The sequence below is a fragment of the Melopsittacus undulatus genome, chromosome 1, assembly GCF_012275295.1.
Source record: "Melopsittacus undulatus isolate bMelUnd1 chromosome 1, bMelUnd1.mat.Z, whole genome shotgun sequence".
Taxonomy (NCBI): Eukaryota; Metazoa; Chordata; class Aves; order Psittaciformes; family Psittaculidae; genus Melopsittacus; species Melopsittacus undulatus.
In genome coordinates, this window is record NC_047527.1 from 21,112,017 (window position 1) to 21,135,527 (window position 23,511).

Genomic DNA, 23,511 nt, shown 5'->3' on the forward strand with positions numbered 1-23,511 from the left:
TTGATGCTGGGTTTTGTGCATCTGTTCCCCTGTCTTTTCAGTTTTGGTGAACTTAATGGCGTATTTTTGGCTCTGATGTGCCACATACTTGGATTTCCTAGAAAATGATAATTCTGTCTGCTCTGGGATACTGTATTCAAGCTTACACAAAGAACCACAAGTATATCTACAGTTAACACTCATTGCTTCATCTGCTTAATTTGCATGTAAAGGTGTAAATGATGGTAACAAGGCAATAGTAATGCTTTTTGATAGTGACCTGCAAAACACATAGAAACGCAAGAAAGAATGGGGTTTTGTGGCAAGATAGTGGGTGGAAAGGTAAAACTCTAAAGAAAAACCTGATTTGAAGCTGAACACCATCCAGTTCTTATACAGACTCCCAGCACCATGTCACATTTCTATCAAGCTTCAATAAATGTGGTGGTAAGTTGTTCCTATAATGTTGTAAATATGCTGCTTAAGTGGATTTTGTGTACTGTGGGGGATGTCTTCTAAACAACAGCTTAATTTCTTTTTGTTTCAGATTAAGGGAAGTTTCAGAGAAGCTGAACAAATATAATTTAAACAGGTAAGACATACCACATGCTCAAATAAACCACGTAGAAATGTACAATATTTCAGCAACAGCAACAAGAAGCAAATGATTGTGCTGTAGGTATACTCTTAGCCTCAATTCTGCTAATACTGGAAGTTCAGAAATGCTTCAGATTCCTGTATTAGTAAGAAAATGTTAGATTTTCATTTATGATAAACAATATTATTAAATAGCCTCCCTATGATGCCTTAATTTGAAGAATATTCCCTGTTGTCAATTGCTGATGACATTACGTGAGAACTCTATCTCCTTTAAGGTTTTATTCTGTATTTTCTATATTTAGTGACCAAAAATACATCATTATTGCTTCAACTAATATACATATTTAGTCATTCTTGAATGGTTTTGTATCGTTAACTGTCACGGCATATTGTTCCTTCATATACTACTTGGGTTTTATATTTTTTTTTTCTCCAGAATTTAAAAGTTTAGAAATGTTATTATACATTCTCACTTCTTTTTTTCAGCCACCCCCCTTTGAATGTATTGGAACAGGCCACTATTAAACAGTGTGTGGTGGGACCAAATCATGCTGCATTTCTTCTTGAGGTAAATCACTTAAATCTGCTCACATAATCAACTTGAAATCATACAGTTAGAATTAATTCCTCTAACATCAAATTTATCAACATTCTTCAGTAGCTGAAGCCTTGTTTTTGTTTGTATTTTTTCTGTCACTTGTTTTACATTTCAGTTTTGGACACTTGGTTTTTTTTTTGTTTTAAATGCAGGATGGTAGAGTCTGCAGGATTGGTTTTTCAGTTCAACCAGACAGATTGGAATTGGGTAAACCTGATAATAATGATGGGTAAGAAACCCTTTTCTTCATATTAAATCATTCTTCTGAACTGGATAAGCAGCGTAGCTGCTTTTTTGGTTTGGTTTTTGTTTACTTTTAAACTAGAGTTCCTTTGGAATGGGTACTTTGAGTGAATACATAATGGTTATGGTGATGCAGCCAAACAGCCTAACTTGACAAATTGGTATAGGAATAAATAGTGGATGTGATTCAAAAAGAAGTGAGACAGGATCTCTTTAACTTCAAGAGACAAGCCCCTTCAAAAGAAACTTTGTTAAATTGTTAAGGTTCATGTAGAATTCACTCTGAAAGTGGTCCCATCTGGAGAGGCTCACTTTCTAGACCTGTTGTCTTCAGTCCAGGTAAGTCCCCCTTAATAGGACTGTTAAATGGTTCATATTTAAATGTAAGTCACTTCTTAATATCTAAGTAGCATACTCAGGCTCAGGCTTATGGAAAGAACACCTGGTGATTACAGTTTGTACATATGTGCTAACTGAAAATCTAGTGCAGTCGCTAACTTAAATCATAATTAGTTTAATATGTATTTGCTACTTGCTATTATGGGTTGCTGATGTACATAAGATCTGTTAGGCATGCTTTCCACTTTCTCTTTCAGTGTACCTCTTAATATACAGCTAGATTAGTTTGGAATATTCCCCAAGGGTGTTGCTTAAGCTGGTATGTTACCAGACTAAGTCCCTGAGAATTTAGACCTGGGATTCCAGGTTTTGTTCTTAACCCATTTGGGATTGTTTTGTGACTGATTTACCATCTTTTACTTTCAGTTCAAAGTTGAGCAGTGGCTCAGGGGCAGGAAGGACATCCAGGCCAGGCAGGACTAGTGACTCCCCATGGTTTCTGTCTGGTTCTGAAACTCTGGGCAGACTGGCAGGCAACACCCTTGGGTAAGTTTTGATAGGATTGAGGCTGCAATCTGTTTGTTCCATATTTGAGTATATGTGTATACACATATATAAATTGTATGCAGTATGTATAAGGGAACGTATAATTATGGCAGTCGTGTAGGTAGGGTGTAACAAGAAAAACTTTATTGACTTGGTCAAAATAACAGATACACAAGTGACCCTTCAGTACCTAGGACATGGAGCATTCTTCATGTATGTGTGAAGAATAGCTTGGTTTTGGCTGTGCTGTCTTTTTTTTGGAACATTTTTTAGTTCCTTGATTTTTGACCAGCAGTTTTTTAGAGGGACACTATCAATTTAAACCCCATTAGGCTAGCAGCATAGAGTAAAATGAGTGCATTTATGCAGGAAGAATCTTCATTATCTATGTGTGCAGACATTTGTGTGCTCAGTTCTGTTGTGCCTTCTCTCCCCTGCCCCAGGTAATGAGCAGTGCTTTGTTAGTTGGGCCTTATACATAGTAACAGGAAGGGAACATTTGGAAAAGGTTGTTGCTCAGAATCTTTAAAATTGTATGTAAACCAGAAATACTAAATGTACTATACAGATTCAGGTTTTTTATTATTAGCTTTAAAATTGATGGTGTCCCTTCATATAGCAGTGTAAATTAATCTCTATTACATAATCACAGTGAACTCTCTGTTAATGTATTTTTATAAGACGTGTTGAACATTGCTGCTTCCAAAGGTTACTGGCCGTAGTGAGGAGAATTGCATTTACAGGCTGGTTTCTGCATGTGAATGACTTGTTAAGAGGGAGGTACTACAGCTTTTCCACCAAAGTGAATGTTTATGTTGCCAAATAAGCTAATTTCATCTGGGGCTTTGTTGCATGAAAGATAACCCAGTCTCTTACCCTTCCCTTTCTCCTCCCAGCTTTTTTGTGGAATCTTTGTGAATCTGAACCTGAAAGCCATGTATTAAAGTGTAAAGGCAAATTGGTATTGTCATGTTGAAAAGCTTCCTGTGGAAAGTAAAAAATTATTTTCCTTCTTATTTTTACCTGAGCATAACCAGTTAAAACCCTGAAGAATGCCTCATCTCTCCTCTTGCATGTTTCAGAATTGGGTATTTGAAAGTCACCAAAGTAGTAGAGTAGTGATATAGTAGGCACTGTAACTGGTCTGTTCAGTGAAGGGACTACTTAATTTAATAACTCCAGTCTTAAAAACTTTTAAATTGTCAAATCCTGTTTCCATCACTGGATCTGGAAAATCACTAGCATACTATTGGGCAGTAAAGAGATGTGGAAAACCAGTAGGTAAGCAAAAGTGAGCAGAAAGATTTCTATTCTATATTAATATTTATTCTAGATTTAGATAGCTTTAATAGGAATAGCTGTGTCCTTATGATTATTTTTTCCCCCATAACAGGACCAAGTTAGGATACACTTGGAATATTTGACTTACACGAATGTAAATGCTTTTAACTGTTAGATGTCTTAATTCTGTCATTGATAGATTATAAATGTAGAAAATACATCTGTAATATGTATTAAAATCAAAACACAACCTTTACTTTAAACCCACATCTTCCCTGCTGAGAGTTGAATTAAGAATTGTTGTGTAGGAAGATTTTGACTTCTTATTTTCCCTTCAGCCCCCTTCCCACTTTTAAAAACTGATTATCTGGCAGAGGCTATTAATAATCACCTTCAGCCGTAACATGCAAGAAAGACAACTATTCTTAATTAATTAGCTTTCCTAGCTACATGTGGTGCACTTTCAATGGGAATTTCTTACTGTTTCAGAGAACATACCTTTTTTTTCTTGTCTTTTTTTTTTTTTTTTACTTGGAGGGAGATTGAGGATCAGGGTGGTTGAGAGCAGGAAAATTCTGCTGATACCAGTTATTAAATAGTAATAACACCATATCCAGTATCTTTTGAGCTAGATTTGCGCAACAAAATTTAGATTACCTTGAAGAACAAACTAGAGTGTTTTACTCTTTCATAACAACAGTGTGTTTAGTCTTGCATCCAGAACAGATTCAGTTGATGCAGTTCTGTAGTGTTAAGATTAGTGAAAAGCTGTAAAGATGGCAAGTTGTCTTATTTCTACAGATCACTGCCTTTTTACTTCCTTGTTTTGATACTGACTCATATAGAGATGAAAAACTCTTCATTTCAGGCATTTTTTTTTGCAATGTATATGGTTGATGTTGATTTATCCGACAAAAATAGGTTGAAAAACATCCATAAGGATCAGCAAACTATTGAGTGTAAGATTTCTTTTGCAGTAAATCATATTACTTCATTTTCCAGTGCACTCTTAAGCAATTTCTTAACATAAATAAAGTCTCAGAAGTTTTAGAAGACCAATCTGAGTGTAGTGACCTTCTGTCAAAAAGTCCACTAACCATGAAGCTTCTGAGTATGTCCTTTTATAGTAGGAAGTTAACCAGCTTAATGTTGGATGTTACGCTGCTGATGCCATTGCTTTTAGAAACTGGGAATTGGTGTGTGCATGTATTTCTGTATGTACACATCCACACAACTCTATCCGTAGGAAAAAGCACAACTTCCAGTCGGAGTCCTGTTCAGTGTTTCTTCTGTGTATTTCAGGACTTACCAATTTCCCAGTGCTCTTGTTCTTAGTAGTTTTGAGAGATACTTTTCATAGTGTTTGTCTGTGAAGTCAATCTGCAGTATTTTTTAGAGACTGTCTAAAAGTTGTTAACATATAAAGACTCACTTTCTGAAGTAGTCCCTGAAGTATGCTGCTGTATTAAAAAAATAAATTAAAATGTCACCTAATCTTCTAGAAGTCGCTGGAGTTCAGGGGTTGGTGGAAGTGGAGGAGGATCTTCTGGTAGATCATCTGCTGGAGCTCGAGATTCTCGAAGGCAGACCAGAGTTATACGCACAGGACGTGATAGAGGATCTGGACTGCTGGGGAGTCAACCACAACCAGTGATTCCAGCATCAGTCATTCCAGAGGAACTCATTTCACAGGTATGTGAACTAGAGACTGCTTGTTGCCGAAAACTAGAGAGCTTCTCATAGCATGTGAACGGCAAGGTGGTGTAATAGTAGTGCAATTTCTCGGAGGAGTAATGGCATATAATTGAAAAGATTGTCTTTCTCTAGCTGAATGACCTTTATTCTTAAATGCGTAGTATGAGTGATAGACTTTATTTTGAATTCTAGCATTTTTATTTCCTAAACATTCACTAAGACAAAGTATGGGTTTAATTGAGATGAGGAATGTCATGTATTGTACATTTTAGATGGAAGATGGAAGAAAGATGTAAGAAAATAAAATATTTGAGGATCGTTTCAAGCATATGGCCAATAAAGTGAAGGAGAATAAGGAACAGGGGCAGGTGGACTTTTTTTCTTGTTTGATGAAAGAAGTGATCAATTTTAGATTTGAAAGAAAGACATTAAACATTTGATTTCCTTAAAATACTAATATTTTTTCTTCATGGTCACGTCTGTTTAATTTGTTTATATATGTAACTGATCAATATATAGATTGCTCTGATTATGTCTCTTAATGCATTAAAGCTTGAATAAGCTGTTGGACTTTGCATTGTGTGATGAAGTGCCATTTGTTAAAACAACAAAGAAGAAAATAATACATTCAAAATATGACTTGTTAATGCATTGTCTTTCTTAGTTCCAAACAAGTTGCTAGTCTACATTTAGAATACAGATGTTAGTTGCTAAGGCCACAGATAACCTGCTTGCGTGGCCTGTAGCATGACTGGCAGAAGATATGAGATAGCAGGCAAGGTATCTGCAGGCCCACCAATGACAGGCTGGCTTCTAGTTCCTTTCTCTCTTTGAATTCAAAACCATTAAAAGCTGGGAGCTTCTGCCTTCACAGAGGCAAGATACTAGAGGTTTTGGTTACTCTGAAGTGAGGTTAGCTCTGCTTTCTGGAGGTGGTTTGCTTAGGTGCCCTCCAGTGGTCTCTTTCAACTGTGGACTGGTGGGGTTGACTTCATTGTTCACCTCCAGGTTTGGGGTTGGTTTGGTTTTTTTTTTGAGAGTCCTTATTGATGTCCTAGATACATGAAACTGAAAACAGACTAATATTTCCTGCTCCACTAATTCGAGTTCTGTAATTGTTTGTTGGTTAAGGTGTAACTTTGCTTCCCTTGCTGTGATCTTTGTTTGTTTTTTTTTAATAGCATAGTCTACCTTTCAAGCAGAATGCCTAGAACATTTTTGGGTAACTCTAAAGCAGACCAATGGGAAAATCTTCACATCTGATCTGTGTAATAGATTCTGCCATGTCTTGAAAACCTGTACACTTCTGGCATAGAATTATGTAAAAAAAAAGTTTATGTTTGTGTGCTGTTAAAATGTTTCTTTTTTTTGCTTTTTGGTGCCTCATTTTTGCAGCATTATGAAAACATTCTGTGCAGGTTTTTTACCTTCTTCATACAGTTTGTAATCTTCCAGAACTCTGACATCTTCTCTGGCTTCAGTAGAGGCTAGTCTGTCTGGAAAAACAAAATGCTTAGGGTTTAGTGGAGTAGACCAGAATGCTTCTGTTTTTTATAAATTCATTGCATGTGTTTAACATATGGAAGGCTTTTTCTACATTTGCACTTTGCTAATAAAATCTGAGTGTTAAAGAAACTGCTGAAGATGAGCTGTTAGAAACAGAATGATGGGAAAAACAGGTGAAGTAAGGTGGCTACGTATTGAAGGGCAATGGAAAGAGAAACCGGTGTCAAAGACAGGGACTGAGGTGTAGTTTTTGGACAACAGTTGGTTGCAAAGCTGTTAATTGACATAGAAAGTTTAAGAACTTTCATAGGAATATACAGAACACTCTCAAAACCAGTTTTTACTTATCCTTCAGCTACAGCATTAAGCATTTTGAGAAGCAGATTCTAAGATTCCATTAAGAAATTCAGTACCCAAGTTGGAATTCAGCTCAGTTACTTGAGCTGAAAGAAGGTTTACTATCTAGTTTAGGAAACTGTAAAAAAAATCTGTGTGAATATTTACTGTATGTGCTGTAGTTAACTCTTGGGGTTTATTAGACTACTTTTAGATTTAAGCATTTGTTTTTTACGGCTGGTAGTTGGTGCGCTGACAGTGACCAGTAACCAGTTATGCTCTGCTCTTACAGGCACAAGTTGTTTTACAAGGAAAATCCAGAAGTATTATTATTCGAGAACTCCAGCGAACAAATCTCGATGTAAACCTTGCTGTAAATAATTTGTTGAGTCGTGATGATGAAGATGGAGATGATGGGGATGACACAGCAAGCGAATCATATCTTCCTGGAGGTTTGTATCCTGCAACTTTTGATAAGAAAATGCCAGTGTGTTCTGATTTTTCTATATTTAAGCACTGACAGCGTGCTCCATGCTGTACAAGGTATGCAGCGAAGACAGTTCTTGCTTATAGGAGCAAAATCTAAAGATGCACAAACCAAAAGATGTACTGGGATGTCTGGAGGGATGAGGTCAGGCACTGTAGAATAACTATTGACCCTATTTGTGGGTGGCATGAAGGGTTTTTTTTTTGGTTTGTTTGTTTGTGGTTTGTTTTGGTTTTTTTTAATCCCAGGCTTTGTAACATTAGCATTACTTACATCTGTATTTTGCTGCTCAATGAGATGCTGAGACTGCTGTGTGGCTTGCTCATAAAAGCTAATTTTAAAACCTTCTAGCAACTTGCATGTTTTTCACTACTAACATAAGTTCTTAAGATACAGCAGTTTTAGAGCAAAAATAATACAGCCCTTTTTTAGTCAAAATGCCTCAAGTGAAGGCAGAAGAGCTTATAGTTGTTACAATTTGAAGATTTTATTCATCATCTCAAGTTCCCCTCATAAATGCTGGAGTATTGGGGCTATACCAGTAAAATACTGTAATTAAAATCCAGCTATTTTTGAAATACCGTTCATCCCATACAATTGCTTTTAATAAAACACTGAGTTGTCTTTTGCATTGGCTAAATAATTTAGGTAATTTTTTCTTGCTAAGTAACCATATTTGAAAACATAGCAGCCAAACCTAATGTCTTTGTTAGGTGCACTGCATGAAAAGATAACATCTAAACTCTGACTACATACTAGATTTTCTTTCTGTGTGTCAAAATGACCTTTTGATATTTTTCTAGTAAGTATTTTTTTTTTCTGCTCATCTGATTCACCAGGAAGGTTCATGGGCTTCCTCCATCCTTATCTTGTCTTATCATATGATTAGACAAAGGGTTTTTTTTCTTGTTTTTTTTTTTCTTTCTTTTTTTTTGGTATTTTTTGTTCTGCAGCAAAGGCTTTGTATTTCATTTTGCCTCTCTAGTTTTGGTTGCATCTGTCAAGCTGCTTTATTTTGCTGTAGAATCAAGAGTCGTCTGGTGAAAGGAGTGAAAACCCTTTAATTTGACTCTTGGTTTTTAGTCATCAGCTTAATATCATTAGACAGATGCCCTGGAGGAAGTAGATCCTCTGAAGTCTTTCCAAGTATTCAGAACAGGAGTTCTTACTTTAAGCATGCTCAAATGCGTTCCTCCAGAGCCAGTCTTCAGAAGATAAATCATCGTTAGTAATCATTTACAGTAGAAGTTCCTTTTAACCATATTAACCAGCTTTATACGGCATTAACTATTCTCTTAGTACCGCTTGAGATCATAAGGATCAGTTGATAGGAACTGACAACCTGTGGCTGGTAACTTTTATTTGAAGGTGCCCACATTACATTTTGTGATTCTTTTGTATTTGAGGCACATTAAAGTAGTATGCAGAGTTTCACTGTCCTTACTAGCTGTCCAGAAAACCATTTTGTTCTTGGCTTAATTTTTAAACATTCTTCCTTGTTTAGACTAGCCCTTCCTATAAGGGGTTGCAACCTTCTAATGTTAATATTTTTTGCCCTTTTGTCTCTTACCACGCAGAGAAACTGGGATAACTTTCCCAGTTCTTGTGGGAAAAGATGTGGAAATGGCAAATGAAATGAAACCTTGTTTTAACTCTAGTCTTCAAAGATGTAATTCACAATGTGTAGAGCATAGAATCATAGAATTAAATAGGTTGGAAGAGACAAAGTTGTCTCTTGTTCTTTGTCTAAGATCATCAGGTGTCTGAGATCATCGAGTCCAACCTTTACCCCAAGACTTCCAAGTCCACCACTAAACCATGTCACTAAGGACTTCATCTACATGGTTTTTGAACACTTTGAGGGACAGTGATTCCACATCCTATGCCTTCTCTGTTTGTCTTGTTATTTCAGTTTAATGGGCAAAAATAAGTTCTTTGCACAGAAATTATTTTACTATCTAAACGTGAAAAGAACAGTAGGATAGGTCTAGCTGAACGCTAGTCAGTGCTACCATGACTATTGTTGGTATGTTAAATAATACAAACTACCAGCCCTTGCTTGTGTCACATAACCATGCAGGCTAGTTTTCAGGAAAACCTGGTGGCCAGAAAAACTTGCCTGTAGCCCTCTGGAAAAATACCAGCATCCTGATATTCAGAACTGCATAGAACCTTTTTTAAAGTCTTTCGCTGTAGAAACATTGTGCTTGTTTTGCTTTTGTCACCTTGCTTCTGGATGCTCTTCTTTAACATCAAAGTTCATTAAAGAAAACTGTAGATAACTGATAAAAGCTATATGCATTCAATTCTTAGGTTTTAAAGAATGATTCTGAAAGATAAAGAACTTCTACTTCTCTCCTTCCTCTCCCCTTTTATTTTTTTTATTATTATTTCAAATTGTGCTTTAAAGTCTCTTGATTTTTGTCCCTTCCAAGCACAAAAAAAAGCAAATTACCAGACTGCTTTTATCTCAGGACTTTTGAGGCTCTTGCGTTTTGATTAAAAGCATATGCTAATTTTTACTTTCTGCATGTCTGGTGCTTTGTGACCCTTAAATTTAGGGGTTACTCTTCTAAGCTTTCCAAGACAGAGAAGCTTTTTGTTTGTTTTTTAAACCTTAAGAATAATTTACGTGTGGTTTAAAAAATAAATGAAAAAAAAAGCTTAAAGTACTTTCCAACAACTGTGACCTTAATAATTTTTTTTCTAATGCAAACCAGGGCACATTAATAAGTCAGTTGTGGTAATTACAGTGAGTATTATGAAGGTTGTTACCTGATTTTTATTTGTTTAGGGTAACAACAAACTTGTCTGAGTCCTACCCAAATTCCAAACTGTGAAATGCAGTGAGGAGCAGAACTTTAGTTTTCTGTACGGGCTGTCTTCAGTAAGAGTCTCTTAGATATTTATTGTTGGACTCTTACGTACTTTGACTTCTCTAGTCCTTTTTCTTTTATAATGGTTAGCAGAGGGGAATGTGGGTTCATTTGATGTAACAAGTACATAAAGAAAATAACCACCAAGATAAAAACTACAAAGAACAAGATCATTTAGCACAGAAAAGACTTGAAGTCTATAGATTATTTTTCCAGCTCACATCAAATTGTATTAGGGGCTTCTTCTGAGCTTTATGTTCTGTTAATCTTCTATATAGAGATTCTGTAGAAGTTAAAATATTTTGTTGTTTGCATGGTTCAGATGTGTGCATGTTTGCTCAGTAACTTCTGCATGATATAGTGAGTTCTTGTTAGTGGGACTTGTGGAACATGAGTTTGGCAACATGCAGGCTACTTTGGATTTTGGAATTGCAATGTGCTGTTTAAAAAGCTTTTTTTATTATTATAGAGATGAGAGATGGGCTGGTGTTGCAGCAGTGCTTACTGTATTGACTTCAATGAAGGGAGAGGAGATCCAGGGCACAGTGTAGGATTAGCTCAGTGGCTTGCCTTTGGGGGAAACAATTAGGTGTGTGGTTTTTCTGTGGTTTTGTTGGTGTCGTTTGTGTTTTAAGTTGTGGTTTTCTCTCTTTTTTGTTAAGATGAAGTTCAAGTTGGGTAATGTTTTGAAGAAATATATCTTATTGAGAAATGAGTTGTGGAGTTCTGTTTTGAGTTTGGTTTCCTAGGAAACAAAAATACATGTTTCTCTCACTGTCAGTTTTGCCAATTTAATCCAAACTTAGGAGGAGGTGCTCAAGGCATTGGATTCTTGGATGGTTTATAAAAATATGCAGCTGAGAAAAGGGTAGAGAACTTGCAATTGCCCCTTGATGGGAAAAGGTATAGTGTGACCTCTCCTAGGGATTGGAATCAATCTAAGCAATGTCTTCAGTTTTTGAATCAAGTGATAATGCTACACATGAAGCTGTTGAAAAGAAAATTTTCTCAGTATTTGAACTGCTGTTTACATGCTACTAGAACTTGGCTTTTTAACTGAGGCAGGGGTTGTGGGGTTTTGTTTGGTTTGGTTTTTTTCCCCCTCTGCACTGGGTATCCTTTTGCTTCCAATTTTCAGTGGTGTTTACTAGGAAATCTTAGGTACTTTCTTACCTAAATAGGTTAGCCAGAATTATTACATCTAAATGCAAAGGGTGCTGACAGTTCTGGTCTAGCACAGCACAAGAGGTAAATGATGGCATCCCATGGGAATTTTCTGAAGAGCAGGAAAATAAAGTCATTGAGAATGGTGTTTGGTTTTTTTCCCCCCCCTGGATTCTTAAGCTGGATGTAGCCTTGCAGTATCTGTGTTTTCGTAACATAAGAAAGATTTCAGTGATGTTTGAAGGGGAGTGTGGGGTGAATTTGGCTCCTATTCCTACTGGTTGTAGCAGCTTTTTTTAGTGTGTATAGAAAATGGAAGAAAGGGGATCTCTTGCAGAAATATTGGAAGAAAATTAAAATCTGATTTGAAGTTGAAATGAGGAAGGAAGAGGCTTCATTTCCTTGCTTGTCTTGATGCACATTTAGCAAAGAAAACTCACATGGTTTTCGTTCTTAATTCTGATGGCTTGAATTTTTACTTTTCTTTTGGAAACACAGCTGAACTCTAGATGCCTAACATGGTGGCAGGTTGTGTGAGTGTCACAAGTTAGTGCCCGTTTTCTGTCAAGAGGATTTTTGGCTTAGATTACCTTCAGAAACCTCAACATACTGTCTTTTAATGAGTCTGCAGAGTTCTTTTCTGCACAGGCCACTCAGTTCCTAAACAGAGATAAAAGTTTTTTGCAGTTCTTGGTTGGATAGTGGTCAAAACCAAATGAGAATGAGTTGCTAGGCTGTGGAGAGGTTAGAGATTACCTAGGAAGAGGTGGTTGTGGTAGGTGTGGGAGGAAGGAAGAGGAGCAGCATGTGGATTTTGGTAGATACCACAGAGCCTCAGCTTTGTTTTCAGCTCTTAAAGTCTGGTACTTACAAGTTGACATATTAAGGTGAGGTGTACCGCTGCTCTATCATTGTGGAAAGCCAGTGTAAAATAGGTATAGTAGAGGCAGAATAAGTTCATTCTGAGTGATCGGAAGTGTTTTAGTAAGACAGAGCCTGTTTGCCAAATCCAATGCTAGGATTTCCAAGCACTCTGTCAAGGATGGCTGCTTAAAATGTACTGGATGAACCACCAAGTCCCAAATGGTATGCTTTTAGAAGCTCAGGCTGTACTTGAGTGGCTTATTTAATGCAGAAAGCATTTGTGCAGGTCTTACTCGCTTTGAGATCCACAGCACTCCCTGATTACAGCACAGTTTTTTTGGGGGCAGCTGGTTGTAGTTGATAGGTGTTACATTTCTTGGAGATGAGACTTCAGAAATTTAAGGATGAATATTCTGATGTGCAGGGATGTGAAAGTCTTAACACTTTTAATATCGGTAAGTGGAACAGGTAAGTAAATACGGGATGTAAGTGTAGACTTCAGGCTCCTTTTCAGTTTTTGGATACCAACTCCTTTGTGTTTCACACACCACCCCCACTACCCACCACTCCCATTCCAGACACTGAGAAAAAGACCTATAATAATCAGTTCTTACTGTGTTCTGATTTCAGCTGTAACAGTTATTTTTCTCCTTAGTAGTAGCAGGTACAGTGTATGTTTTGGCTTATTCTGGGAATAACGCTGATAACACATCGATGTTTCAGTTGTTGCTCAGTAGTGCTTACCCTAATCAGGGACTTTTTCCTCTCACACTCTGTCAGTGAGGAGGGGCATGGGAAGCCAGGAGGAAGCAGAGACAGGACATCTGACCCAAACAAGCCAAAGGGGTATTCCATACCACAGCACATCATGCCCAGTGTAAACTGGGGGGAGTTACCCAGAAAGGCAGATTACTGCTTGGGTTGGGCTGGATATCAGTTGACAGGTGGTGAGCAATTGTGTTGGGCATCATTTGTGTTTATTGGTTTTTTTTTCCTTGCCTTTTTAGATTTTATGTTTTCTCTGCTTGTTATTTCCCTTACCATTATGATTGGTAGTAGTAGTAGTATATTGTGCCTTAGTTATTGGACTGTTCTTAACCCATGGGGTTTACATTCTTTTGATTTTCCTCCCCATCCCGCACAGAGGGAGGAAAGGAAGAGTGGTGTGAGTGAATGGCTGCATGGTGCTGTTACTGTCTGGGCTTAAACCATGGAATACTGTTAAGAATGCATTTATTTAACTTCAAACCTTGATTTCTAGCCACTTTTGTTTTATGCTTACAGTGAGGTACAGGCTGAGAACTAGATGTGTTGAAATTGCATGTGCTCCTTCTGTGTTTGTTGAAGGGACTCTGTATAGCGTCATTTTAGCTTTACAGATGGGTTAAGCAGATAAGGCTGTCCTGTTGCCAGAAGGAGCTATCCTGAGATTCCCTTGCGTCTTGGTGAGGTTTGTGTACCTGCATGGGTTAGCTGAAACCTAATTTGGGGAGCCTGAGCTTTTAGTCAGATTTGCTTGAAAGTCCAGGATGTGGCAGAACTGTCACATTTGGCAGTAGTAGGGTCTAGTCAGCATTGATGCCAATGGGAATTCCCTTGGGAATCTGCTGGACTACCCAGTTAAGTCAGCCTGAAGATTGCTTCCCACCCTACTTCTGTACCCTGTGAAGTATTGTTTCAAGCCAGGTGAATATTCCAGCTGTGGATTTAGAAATTCCGCCTTGCCTGATTTGGTGCCTGCCACAGGGATGAAGGAGGGAAGTTGGGCTGTCCTTTCTTTAGCAACAAGATGATAGTTGGGTTTACTTGTCTTGTAAGCCATATTGCTGGATTTCAGTAAATTATATGGATTTTTGGCAGCTTCTTTTGCGTGTGGATGGTAGCTGCAGTCTGGTAAATGGAAGGACATTGTTTTGTACTTTAAGGATCAGTATTTCAGATAAACTGAACAAAGTTCTCTAAGAGAGAAGCTAGGGCAGTCACAGTACTGAAGTTCATCTTTCTTGTTTTGGTTGTGTTTTTGTTTTTAACTGCATGGTATTTAAAAATTGCGCTTTTTTTTCCAGATTACTGTTGTTGTAACATAGCTCAATGTAAAGACTTGTACTGAAAGCTGCAAGCTACTGGCTGTGTATTAAACAAGTTTGTCATTCTGTGGAAGAAATGTTCTGTGAAGGAATACACAGTCTTTGACATCAAAGATGTGGCTTTGTGAAGGCCAGCTTTCACCATCAATTCTGTCCTCCCTTAATTCTAGGTTATCTTTGGAGTCCTGCATTATGTGCATGAGTGTGTGTGCAGATGTATGTACGTATGTGTCTTATCCTGGTGCCTTGTTCTTTCAAGTGACAGGCTAAAGTCTGAATTTCTGTGTTACAGAAAAATGTGTGTTGGGCAAGTCTTGTTTGGGAAATGTGGTTAGGTAAGTGACAGAGCAGTTCTTGTAGGGAAACTGGTTTTGTTCACTAGTCTGCCAAGCTTCATAGTAAATGTGGTTGCATAGGAGGCACATGAGTTTGCACTGGTGAATCTGAAGAGCAGAAATTCAATTAATAGATAGGATTTTTTTGTTTTGATATTTGTTTAGTTGATGGTCTCTCTAGCTGATGTTTTAAGTAGCTGATTATTCACTTAAGACCCTTGTCTCCTCTTATAGAGGATCTTATGTCTCTTCTGGATGCTGACATACATTCTGCTCACCCAAGTGTCATTATTGATGCTGATGCTATGTTTTCAGAAGATATTAGTTACTTTGGTTATCCATCCTTTCGGCGCTCATCACTTTCCAGGCTAGGCTCATCCAGAGGTAATTTTGCACCTTTTTTCTTTGTAATAAGTAGTTTGCTGTGGAAAAAGCTAGTGGCAGTACACACTGGTGGTGTAGATTCTGATATAATGCAAAAGTAGACTGTGATATGTTGTCAAATATAGAGTAGACAAATAGACTGTTACTCATTATCAAAATTATTAATGAATTATGAGTATTAGCAGGTAAGTTTTGCAAGAACCTTGATAGTCATGTATTTTAAATCTGTTTGTGGATCTTTGGTGTTGCAAGGTGTTATACAATTTTTGCATGTTAAGTTTAAAATAAACTGTAGTGTAAGTACCTACTAATACATAGATTGCATTACAAATCTTTAATTTGGCTAAAAAATGAGCAACGATGACATGCAGCATTCTTTTTTTTTTTTTTTTCTTTTGGGTTGCTCTTTGTTTACTGTTCTTCACATTTCCTTAATTGTTCCATGATAGAAGTTACCTTTATGGAATGAGGAACTTTAGCTACTATGGAGGGAGAAAAAACCCTAAATTTTACTTTTTGGAAGCATTCTTATAGTTGGATAATGTGAGCTATTGGCAGCTGATAAAAAAACCTCCTTGAGCAGTGCTAAGGCATTTTAATTTTTTTTCTTTTTTTTTTTTTTAAGCATATCACACCTAAAAGATTTATAACAGACCATGCAGCAATTTCCTATCTTTTTGAAGCTGTTGCGCAAATGCGTAGAGTATTTCCAAACTGTTAATCCAACCTCTGCTGTAATTGTTCAGTACAGTTTAGTTGCCTTTCATAAGCATGTTTTAGTATATTAATTGCTAATCACTTAAGTTCCTGTTACAAAATTATTAGTCAGGGGTCAATGTGATGTTTGCTAGAAAACAAGTACAGTACTTTATGATATCTGTAAGACAAGCTGTGTGTTTGGCTGATATGAAAACTCCTGTTTACTACAGCAAAAGACCCAAGACATGGTGTAATTTGTTGAAACAATGATATAATAATGTGGTCATCTAATACGTGTCATTTAGTTGATTTTTACGAGCATAAGTGAAGTACTTAATAGGTTGAAATGCATTATGTGCATGTATGAATATTCAGCATCTGACATAACTCCTTCTAAAGTCCTCCTTTTTTTTTCCCTTTCCTAAGGTTTTTCTATATAAGACGTTACCATGAATTTGCTAATACTTATTTTCCATGCATAGTTGACTCCTGGGAAGTTAGTTTGATTACCTGTTAAAAATTTTATCTGCATGAGTGAACTGCAGAGTGTACTGACTTTAGACAGTTTGTAGGCCAATTGGGGGGGAAGCATTTTGATAAGGAGCATTTTCCTACAAGGATCCTTTTTAAAACTTGTCTGACTCCTGGAAAGTTTTCATTTGATCTACTCAAAACAGATACACTTTAATAAGTCCAGTCCTATGGAATATTGTTTTAAACAAAAGGGGTTGGATTATCAAACATTATATGAGAGCTTTTTTAATGCTTGCTTTCTTTAACCTTTTCAAACTACTGGGTGGTTTAGTTTTGGTTTGGTTTTTTTTTTTTAAGTTATGAAACTGTAATGAATACTCTTTTTTGGTTTGCATAAAGATCTCTAGGAGACTGTATAGACTTAGACTTTCTTTGTTATTACGTTGATAAAATGGTGCTACATACCTACATATTGTACTATAAAACTTTAAATTGCAGTGTTAAATGTATTTGCCCTCTTATGATGTAAGTGAAAATGCTTTCGCATTTTTTTTATACTGCACAAAACTGTGAGAGTTCATTTCTAATTTGTTTTCATGTTTAGTAATTCTAAAGTACATACACTTGAAAGGGTTAATGTATTGAATGTTGCATGTCAGGACTTTATTTTTAATCTGTGTGAGTAGATTTAACTGCTGTTAGTTGCATCCTGAAGGGTCTTTACTAGAGAGTGGCTTACTTTTATCCCACTGGTGTGACCCAATTGCATACCAGTTCTCCTTCTTCCCTTAGAGAGAGACTCTGAGCTGTTGCGTGAACGTGAGTCCGTTTTACGTTTGCGTGAACGAAGGTGGCTTGATGGAGCCTCATTTGATAATGAAAGAGGCTCTACAAGTAAGGAAGGGGAACCAAACCTGGACAAGAAGAATACACCTGTTCAAAGTCCTGTTTCCTTGGGAGAAGACTTGCAGTGGTGGCCAGATAAGGTACTGAATTTCTTAAATTGTTTTATTTGCATGCTTTGCGTTTCCTTTTTGAATATCGAAGTTTATGTGAGGTAATGTAATAAGGCAGCTTCTTTATTACGCAGTTAGGAAAATGATAAATAACTTATATCTGTGCTTCTGTTAATACTGTTACAGTTTTCTTCTCCATGTGTTTCAAAGGCACTGCTGTAGATCATAAAGTCTGAGGTTTTTGTTTGTTTCTTCTTGTTTTTACGTAGATGGTCAAAGCATTTAATAGGCAATAGAACACTCGTGAAACAATCTAAACTATTCTTCATCAAGGAATCATCTTTTTTTTACTAGCATTATTATTCCCAGAGATACTTTCTGTTTGAGTGGATTAGGCTTTTAAGCAGCGATAGTGAAAGGTGACATTTATTTGCAGTGTGTTTTGAGTTGGCCAGTAATTTAAATGAGTATAGTTTGCTTCTTCAGAATCCCTTTGGTTTTTATTAGCTGTTTTTCTTTGTAACCCTGATTTCATTTTCAAGGCAAGGAGTAACTCCCATGTGAGATACAAGAATAATAGGAACACTAGCTATATGTTGCTAACTGGGTATCTGTAGTAATTTTCTTTATATATTACCTAAATACTTGAGGAAATAGCTTTAAAAAACAAAGCATGACAAACCCAAACCAGCCAACCAACGAAACAAAAAAACTTCCAAGGAATGGAAGTGATAACCTATGTTTATTAGACCAAATTTGATGGACTTGGGGTGTCTTTCTAGTGTTCCCATTTCTGTCTGTCCGCAGTATCTCTGGGGTTGCTATTTTGAAATGTCATGCTTCCTTTTTCTGCCTCTGTTTTTTCCTTTCAGACTAAGTATATATAAAGAAGCTTGAAGAGGGGAGGTGACCTTAGAGGCTTATTTCTGTTCACAGCAGCTCACATTTAGGTCCTGTCATCTTCATTTTGGTGATACCTAAAGAGAATGTTTGTCTCAAAGTTGTTCTCCCAGCCAGACCTTTTAGGTCTGAAGTATGAATTAATATTTTTTTCAGCCAGTAATGGTGAACCTTTGTCAGTGAAAATTGGCAGCTTTTGTCCTGCTTGCCTTTTCATGATGGTAGAAGGGCAGAGTCAACTAGCTTGTGTAGAGGGAGATTTCAGGGGTTTTAGCATAAAAGAATAAATGTAGGTTAGATTTGAAGTACTAACTTAGCATTTTGGTTTCCACTGCTGTGTTTTGGTAACATCAGTATGCCCATTATTACAGTTTTATTTTTGTTTTGTTGTGGGTTTTGGGTTTTTTTCCCCTACTTCAGGAATGTTTTCCCTGTTAACCCCATTCTTTCCTCTAGCCCTGAAACATACTTATGAAATTAGTGTTTTGTTTGGTTTTCTTTCCCCTCTGGATGGGGGTTTTTGTTACTTGCAAACTCAGCAGATTCTGCCTGAGCACAACTATTGCGGTCTTTTATTGGGCATTTTTTATGGAATTAACTTGCTGTAATACTAATTGCATGCTTGTTCAATTTAAATATATTGAACTTCTTCCAAGATAACCTGTTTGCATATGCACTGATACGAAGCCTAGCTTCCAGTTAGATAAAGGTGTCTTCCTGGAAAGGCCTTTCATCTTTGTCCAAAAGTAGTTAAACTTCTAATCCTTCAGTCCATCAGCCGAACATACATAAGAAATTGGCTTTTTTCTTGCTGTAGCCTCACTCTGAAGGTTTTTCCAACAGAAATTCTTCAAGGTGAATCCTGAGGGAGATGATTTCTGTGAGAGGCCAGTTCAGATGTTTCTTCCTATTTGAAAATTGGAAAGGAGATCTTGAAATGTTAATGGAAAAGGCAATGAGCTAGGGGGAGGGATTAAAGTACCTGAAGAATTACTGCAAAATAAGCAGTCTTGTTTGCAAATATTTTTCCTTCATTTTTCATCATTTTAATGTTAGCATTTGAAGTAGAACTGTAGAACTCCACGATGAGGGTGGTTAACTTGTGTTTATGGAAGCTCCTGTAGCGCTTAGTTCACAACTGCTAATATTTTTATGGAAGAGAGGGAAGAATTGGAATGGCTGGTCTCTTTAGTGTTGAGCTTGAGGTATAAAGCTGTGTGTTTATAAAAAGTTGTGAAACACATTAGCAGGATTAAATGACATAACAATACTGTCTTGGAGCAAAAATTAATTGTTTTCCTTGGGGCATTAGGCCAGATATCTTCTGAAGATTCAGTTATTCAGATGAAGTAGAGATGCATCTTACTAGACTACAGTAGGTTCTGATGGCAGTTCTTCCTCAGAATATACAATATTTATGTGATAGCAAGTATTAATCATGACACACATTAGCATTTGTGCTGCTTCTGTGCTGTGTGGGTAGATGCCCTCCAGAGCAAAGTAAGTCTCTTATGATTTAATTAATTCTAGATCCTGTTATCAGGGTATAAGAAAGACTTATGATTGTTCTGTCCTTCCCTGCTGCTTTCTTTCTCTTCTTTCCCAAAGTATTGGTAAACATTCTAGGCTATTGGTAAGGGATGTACTGAATCCCGTGTTATTCAAGGACAGGCACCTTTTGAAAAGAGCACTTTTGGACATGAAAAAAAGTAAAAAAAAAGGTAGTGTGAAGCCAGTTTTATGGAACTAAAATATTTCCACTTGTAAACTTTATAGCTGAAAGAAAAGCCCCTTTATTTAAGGGACAGATAAATGTACTGGATAGTGGGGTTTTTTTAATGGTCTGGTAGAGTTCAGTTTTCCCTCAGATGGTTGAATTGCTTAAATGTGGTACGTTGTAATCTGGGAGGCCACTAAAGATGGGAAATAACTACAGAGAAGACAAGTTATCATGTACATGTCTTTCAGATTTATAGCTGTAGAAGACAGCATTTGATTTTACACTAGTTTGTTTTTTCACTTTTTTAAGAACAGTATTCTCCCTTAAGTGGAAAGGAAGTTTTAGCTGTTACAGTAAAAAATTTAGAAAGAATGTGATTGTCCTGTAGCTGCACATGCTGAGAAGCAGCAAATAGACCTTATAAATGTTTCTCTGTAAACAGAAGTTAATGTTTGGTGAAATCACTCAAATTTACAGCTCTGTAGTATGACTTTGGTTTCAGTACAGTGGGGAGCAGGAACTTGAAAAAGGTGAGCTTCTAACTGTTACGTAGTTGCTGCATGGTGGGTATACAACCAAATATGAGAGGGAGGCAAACTAGGCCTGTGAGAGATTCAGGTAAGGGACAGAATGAAGCAGCTGAGCAAAGTGGAACTGTTTTAAGTAATAGAAAGATGCTGTATGAGTTGTGGTAAGATGTTAAACAGGAGAAAAGGGGGAGGAGGGGGAAATAACCCATTAATTTGGAACTTTTCCAGCATATCAGGTCATAATGATACAAAAATCAGTGTGTTATGTTGTCACTTTTTCTTTTAAAGAAGCTTCATCTGTGTGCAGTTATTTACCTTCAGAAGTGAAAGATGAGAATTGTTTAACTGATGAGGCAGGGAATTTGGTAATTGGGTTTTTTTTCTGGTAGTTGAAATATATCTTCATGAGTATGCTTAGGAATGAAACAATGGAATTCCATTGTTTTTTCATTTGTTTTGGAAAGCGAGAATTTTAGAGGGAAGCTTTTTTTTTATCAGAACTCAAGAGATCTTCCCATCTTAATGGGCAGTGTTGTGTTCCTCAACTATTGCAGAAGCTCTTAAGAAACTTAATCGCCATGTATGTATGTATTATTGCTAAGCTTCAGGAAAAGAATCTCTCTCTCTTTATTCCCTCACTCTATCAGAAGCAGTAATGCTTTTTTGTGTGTGTGTTCGCTTGAGGGCATGCTGAGCTTGAGACAAGCTGGATGTATCTTTACTTTCAAGTAAAACGTTCATGGGAACTCTGAGGAAAACAGATTCAAGTTCTTTTTTTTTTCACTTAAATATATGTGTATATTTATAATCTTGTTATCTTACACTTCGTATTTCTGTATTTGTAGGATGGAACAAAGTTTATTTCTATTGGAGCTCTGTATTCTGAGCTCGTGGCTGTTAGCAGTAAAGGAGAACTCTATCAGTGGAAGTGGAGTGAATCAGAGCCTTACAGAAATGCACAGGTACTGTGTACCTTTAAATGCTTACCTTCAGAACGATTTATATGCTCGAATATCTAAAATACTTTTCTGTTTCTAAAGAATCCTTCACTGCATCATCCACGAGCCATGTTCTTGGGATTAACCAATGAAAAGATAGTGCTGCTTTCTGCAAATAGTATTAGAGCAACTGTTGCCACTGAAAATAACAAGGTAGGAGATGTGTTATGGTTGCTGAATTTGACAAAGTTGGGGTTTTTGGTTTTCCAGTTACTTGCAATGTATTGCAGAGAAATTGATTCTTCAGCTTCATCAGTAATTGAAAGTACTTCATTTGTTCATTCATTCTGCTTACTTTCTTCTGTAGAGATGTAAAACCAAAACAGAAACCCAACTAGTGTTTTCTAAAAGATGCAAAAGGTTTTCTTAAAAAACAGTATCTGGCAGATTTACATCTGAAGCAGTGAGAAGATACCTGATTTACCTGATTATCTGAAATACTTGGCTGTTTGCTGTTACAGTAGAAACTCACACTAGTTTAAGAATAGAGAAGCTTGTTAATATTCAGTATATATTTACTATAAACTTAAGGGCATTCAAACTTCAATGCTGCAAAGTTAGCTTTTTCTGCCCAATTACGAGGGAACTTGAAAATGATTTAATAAAGTATATGTACCTGTGGAAGTTTTTTTGACACCTCTGTGGTCTTTGGTGGTGAGGGTTTTTTTTGTGGTGGGTTTTGTGTTTTGTTGTTGGTTTGGGGTTTGTTGGTTTGGGGTTTTTTTTGGTATTTTTTGTTGGGTTTTTTTTTTTTTTTAGTTTTACTTTTTTTAGGGGACTGGAAATAGAGGAATTAAAAAAAAATCTTGAGAACAGAGAACGAAAGAGAAGAGTGTAGTGAATAAAATCCCAAAGGGAATAATTGTTTTCCATTTTGTGGTTTGCTTCACCACTCCTCCTCCCCCGCCCCCCCTTCAAAACCAGTAAATATTACATTAAATTGTAAATTTTCTTTTTTTTTTCTTCCCTTCTCACTTAGGTTGCTACGTGGGTAGATGAAACTTTAAGCTCCGTAGCATCTAAATTAGAACACACTGCACAGACATACTCAGAGCTTCAGGGAGAGCGGATTGTTTCTTTACATTGTTGTGCTCTTTATACGTGTGCTCAACTAGAGAACAACTTGTATTGGTGGTAAGTAAATGCTGCATTTATGTACAGCAGTGTAGATCCACTGGATGTCTTCATGTTATGCTCTGAGCAGCATTGCAAAACTACTGAACTACAGTTGTTCTGATTTTTATAACTCTGCACTTGAGCTTAGTTTCCCTTTTTAAAGCATATTTATTTTCTTCTTTAACGCCAAAAGACTTTTTGGATCCGGTTATAACAACTCTTAAAGTACAAGGTTATTCTTTCAGGAGATATATAACTGCTTCAGCATTCAGATAGCTCAGTGCTACACAGGATCAGAGAATAACATTCTTTATGCCTTTCAGGCCTTTTCAGATTATGAGTATGGAATAAGCTTACCCACTTAGGAGGTACACAATCTTGTGTCAGGTACTGTTAGAAAACTTTGCCATTTGTTTGTGGTTCAGATCTTACAGAAGGCAGCAATAAACATCAGATGTTCCGTCTGGAGCTTGTTAAAATTTAACTCTTAAAAATTGTAAAATATGAAATGTTAGTTAAAATATTTTAACTAACAATTTAATAATTGAGAAGCCTATGTTTAAAAAAAACCCAACAAACAACAAAATACCCACAACAGAAACCCCCCCAAACTCTCAAGAATATCATTCCCGAAAGCACTCTGAAACGAATTTCTCTTTTGAGTAAATTCATTGAATAGTACTAATGCTTTGTCAGTATGCATTATTTTTGTCAGTGTGTCAAAAGTCATTGCATTACACATCATGCCCAAGGCTCAAGTAGCTTTTAGGCATGTATGAGTTAAATACTTGGTGATGA

General features: G+C 36.7%; 1 protein-coding gene across 2 annotated transcripts in view; it reads left to right on the forward strand.

The window, feature by feature from the left end:
- Positions 1-23,511, forward strand: part of UBR5 (ubiquitin protein ligase E3 component n-recognin 5) — an 86,380-nt gene that overhangs the window by 17,956 nt on the left and 44,913 nt on the right. Inside the window, exons 2-12 of one of the 2 annotated variants that reach the window (XM_034070145.1) lie at positions 527-571; positions 1,066-1,147; positions 1,330-1,406; positions 2,186-2,305; positions 5,089-5,278; positions 7,416-7,575; positions 15,171-15,320; positions 17,268-17,479; positions 21,445-21,561; positions 21,640-21,750; positions 22,577-22,731. In XM_034070145.1, the coding sequence (XP_033926036.1) occupies positions 527-571; positions 1,066-1,147; positions 1,330-1,406; positions 2,186-2,305; positions 5,089-5,278; positions 7,416-7,575; positions 15,171-15,320; positions 17,268-17,479; positions 21,445-21,561; positions 21,640-21,750; positions 22,577-22,731 (1,419 nt within the window). The remainder of the gene's footprint in view (positions 1-526; positions 572-1,065; positions 1,148-1,329; positions 1,407-2,185; positions 2,306-5,088; positions 5,279-7,415; positions 7,576-15,170; positions 15,321-17,267; positions 17,480-21,444; positions 21,562-21,639; positions 21,751-22,576; positions 22,732-23,511) is intronic. The other variant, XM_034070150.1, reaches the window with a different exon arrangement.